Source organism: Oreochromis niloticus, unplaced genomic scaffold, assembly GCF_001858045.2.
Source record: "Oreochromis niloticus isolate F11D_XX unplaced genomic scaffold, O_niloticus_UMD_NMBU tig00001461_pilon, whole genome shotgun sequence".
Taxonomy (NCBI): domain Eukaryota; kingdom Metazoa; phylum Chordata; class Actinopteri; order Cichliformes; family Cichlidae; genus Oreochromis; species Oreochromis niloticus.
The window spans coordinates 7,060-11,208 of NW_020327390.1; the positions used below are offsets into that span (position 1 = coordinate 7,060).

The 4,149-nt window shown below is 40.2% G+C and overlaps 1 protein-coding gene across 2 annotated transcripts; it reads right to left on the reverse strand.

Annotated features, from left to right (window-relative positions):
- Positions 1–2,013: 2,013 nt before the first annotated feature.
- On the reverse strand, positions 2,014–3,860 carry LOC109200296 (uncharacterized). Of its 2 annotated transcripts, none has more exons than XM_025904403.1 (4): positions 3,513–3,860; positions 3,370–3,411; positions 3,147–3,257; positions 2,014–2,624 (listed from the first exon to the last, which is right to left on the reverse strand). In XM_025904403.1, the coding sequence occupies exons 1-4, from the start codon at positions 3,526–3,528 to the stop codon at positions 2,074–2,076; spliced, it is 720 nt and encodes a 239-aa protein (XP_025760188.1). In that variant the 5' UTR covers positions 3,529–3,860; the 3' UTR covers positions 2,014–2,073. The 2 variants fall into 2 exon arrangements, with proteins under 2 accessions (XP_025760188.1, XP_025760189.1); XM_025904404.1 differs by having other exon boundaries at positions 3,370–3,423.
- Between the last annotated feature and the right edge of the window lie 289 nt (positions 3,861–4,149).

Below are 4,149 nucleotides of genomic sequence, written 5' to 3' on the forward strand. Positions count from 1 at the left end.
CACACACACACAAGAACAACAACAACAACACAGAGAAGAAGAAGAGGGGCCAGTTTTACTACGCTTCATAAAAACGCAATCATGCATCTTCCAACTGTATCTTTCTGTTCTGGCTTTAGAATCATTGATTGTTTACTGATCCGTACTTTGGAGTCATACTGTTGTGATACTGGGGAGAAAAGGATAAGGTTTGATAGACTAAAACCATTACACACAAACCTTCAAAAACCTAAAGAGTGTGTGAGCCTGCTGGCTGTGTGGTTCAGCAATAACTTATCTACAAATGTGTTAGTAAAGAGTGACGTGTACTTCTGTCACATTAAGCAGCGGTTTAAGAAATTTCACTGCAAACTATAAAAGGAATCTGAATTTAAATAGAACATAGTAGTGATGGATTAAGTGCAGGAAACACTAGTATAAGGTGTCTATGTAGCAAATCTCCTTCAGCGTTCAAATGACCAAAGTGAGGACTACAAGCGTTTCTCTCAGTTGGTTGTGTTTAGGGAAAAAGCAGCTAAATACGCTGAGACTGCTCCACATTGTTAGCGAGTTAACTCTGGATGTCTGTGGGTTTGTCAAACTTGGTGTGAACAAAAGCAGAAAAACAGTAAAAGATTCAGACGGCGAAAGTTTGGTTTATTTTATGAACACAATGAAACATTTTACAGTCCACAGAGCAAAGTAGCATACGTGATAAATAGATACACATAACACGGACAGTGAGAAGTAAAACTCGTCGTCTTACCACATGTTATATTCTGTAAACTTAAAATAAAGCCCCAGAAATTAGAGTTTAGTGTTTTAAAGACATCTATTAAAAACATTACTGAAGTGACACTTTAACGATGCTTCATATCACCGTGTTTATGATGATAAAACATGTTCTCTCATTAGCAGATGTCTGCGCTGTCACTTGTCATGAACATGTCCGGAGCCTGGGTTCAAGCTTCCTCTTCAATCACCATTGATCATTAATAGGGCCCACAAAAGATTTGTTACATTATGCCCATAAACAACATGCTTTTATAGAAATCATTGTGACACAAAATATTTAGATTCTTGTTTCACAATTTGCATGAACTCAAAATCTTTAGAGTTTCATATTTATAAAGTATCGCAAATAATACATTTATACCATCGTATGAGCTACACTTCTTGTAAAAAATGATTGGAAACGCGTTTGAAAAAGCTCCTGCTGTGTCCTTCCTTCTGTGAGGGCACACACACACACACACACACACACAGAGAGAGAGAGAGAGAGAGAGAGAGAGAGAGGGAGATCATTAATACAAAGGATTGGAGCCGGTTTTGGATTTTCACTTGTTGTTGGCTTTAATATGAACAGTCACATAAAATTCATTCCGATTTTTGCCTTTGCTTCAATTAGGATGTTTCTTTAAATCTACAACGCCTTCCTTTTCAAAAAGTTTACTGACATAGTAAAGAAGTAGCTAGGGAACTCAGTGAGTATGAGCAACAATAGCTTAAGGACACTATGTCCAATAAAGAGAAATTCATCATCTGCAGTTCGTGAAAAAGCGCAATATTAAAAACAATTCAGCAGAGCCTCAGAGTGCGGATACAAACTGTTTTCAGCTGTAGAGGTAGAGGTACACTTTATGCACTTATCAACATACAGTTTAGAGGCTTGCATTAGAGTGTTTTGGTGCTTGAGCCTCTTTTATTTAGCACGTCTATACCATTGTGAATGTAGCTATATAAATAAATACGCTCAAGAGTCTATCGTATGTTTGTCATGCAACTAAAAATTCGAAAATATATTTTTAAATCAGTAACTTTGCAAATTTAGAGGATTTGTTTTCGGACAACATATGTGTCACATTTTAAACAGTGTTTGTATAATCAGCACTGACATACAGACATTTATGCGCTGGGTATAACAGACATGCTTACCGTGTGAAAGGCCCCACCGATGTCTTGGAGCAGAGAAACACGCTGTATTGTTGCTTTTCTCCATTGTATAAGCAAAGTCGACCGCAAATGACTAAGGTGTCGGTGTTGACATGTCTTTTTATTTCATTCACACAGACAATGAATACTGAACAACATACATTAAACCAGGTGTCTCCCAGCCCAGTAGTTACCAATCATGCGAAGCATGGCTGGTTTAACACGACGGGCATAACGACTTGCTTCTAGCAGCTGTGCAATATTGTCGTTAATTGCGCATACTATATGTTGTGATGATCTCAGTTCAGTCATGGTGTGTTCTGCAATTCTGCTGAATTGTGTTTTAGTCCCATCGACTGTGTACGAGCGTACAAACAGGCGAATGGCAGGGATGAATCGGAATGTCTTGAGCCTCAGCATCACATCGTCGTAGTAGGTGTCAAAGTAATACTCGGGCAGTTCGAGCAAACAACTGTGTTGCACCTGACTGGGTTGAGCTGTTCGACACCCGCATGTTTCCTGTAGAAAGGCGTTTAATGCCAACATCACCAGGTGATGGGTTGCAAGCTTGATGTCGATAATGGTTTCCTCACACAGACCCGATCCTGTAGGATCCTGCAGCAGCTGAGGAGAGGGGGGAGGATGTGGTGGGGTCTGGATTAGCAGCGCAGGCGGTGGGGAGTCTGAGAGGTCCCACGCTTGCATGTCTCGCTCTGAAAATGGGAACAATAAAAAAGATTTTATATTTTGTTGCATAGACACACACATTTATGCCACTGTATAAAAACCATATCCTTAAACCATGTAGTGCGGCTCTTCTATGCTCAGAGGGTAAGGATTTAACCTCCAGTTTTCAGCCCCTCTGGCAGCTATAAAACTTTCCCTGTCATCACATACACTGAGAAAAATAAAGTCATCGGTGCTACGGTTGAAACGATCAGCCTCGCACCGTAAAGCTCAGGGCCTGTTGGACTGTTCCACTGGGAAACATACAGCATCTCTGGGATGACTACATTGTCCAAGACAGCGCAAACATGACTTGTGACTCCCCCCCCCCCAAACACTCCCTCACCACAATCTACGCGAAGTATAACTGCTCCGCTGTTATATTTAACGGTATACACATACCTATTACTGCCTTGCTATTCTAACTTAAATTTAGACCCATCTACGACGTTTTTACAGCGTTGCTTTTTACAATGAGGGGCATCGGGTACATATACCTGTACACGTACCTAGAGCTTCTGTGGCTTGGGCGATGTTCTGGCTGTTCGTCATGGTTGATGCCGACGTCATCCTGCACTCCTTAGTTAGAGGTGTTGTTTGCCCTATATAGCTTTGTGATCCTGTAGAAAGAATGAGAAATACACATTTAAATGTTACTATGTGTGAAACAGGTAAGATTGCTTCTAAACAATGAGGCACAATCTGTTTTGTGTGAGAAGAAGAAATACAAACCTTGTGTAAGTGCCGCGTGGGGTGTCCCAGTGTACCAAGTTCCTAAAAATCAGGCTTTTGTTTAGAAGAGAAAACAGTTTGAATATTTTTTGATATGCAATTGTATAAATTTAAGAATCCGTTAATAGTCTTGTTTTACCTACCATATATGCTGTCCATGTTAAAAAGAACGCTCTTAGGGTTGTTGTCCTTGCTGGTGAACGAAGTGTTATGCTCTCAATGACCGATGTAAAGTAGTGAGGAAAAATACAGGGTGTTTGATTAGGGCGTTTTTTTATATAGGTGTGGGGCTTGTTTCCAGCTGGCCTCTGAGATGCAGAGATAAAGGTGTAAACAAAAGGCGATGCCTGTTTGGAGGATGGTCAGTAGAAAGTGTAATGGTATGATAAAAGGTGAAAAAGCTATGGTGGCTCCGATGGACCTGGCATAAGATAAAGGAGACTGTTTGTATTGAAAACTATGGCAGTACAATTGAGATGCTCTTGATAAGGATGACCTCTTCTGCTGACTGTAGGGGGTCTAACTGTAACCCCCCCCCCTCTGTCTAAATGTTGCAGAATTAAGAATCCCTGTTTATTTCTAAAGGAATGCCTGCTGTTTGTGGTATTCTGTTTGAAACTATCAACCTCTGTGTGTTTCAGAGCCCTAAAGAAAAATACCCCTAAACTAGTTGAATTAAATGCTGTGTGTGAATATGTGTTTTTTAGAAGGTGGAAAAACTTTCTGTTTAAAAACTATTAACCACTGTGTGTTTCAGAGTCCTAAAGAAAAAAGCAAAAT

Coding starts and splice junctions, on each gene's coding strand:
- LOC109200296 (XM_025904403.1), bottom strand. Junction 3,258..3,369: donor CCACGCGGCACTTACACAAG/GTTTGTATTTCT, acceptor TTCTTTCTACAG/GATCACAAAGCTATATAGGG. Junction 2,625..3,146: donor CCAAGCCACAGAAGCTCTAG/GTACGTGTACAG, acceptor TCCCATTTTCAG/AGCGAGACATGCAAGCGTGG.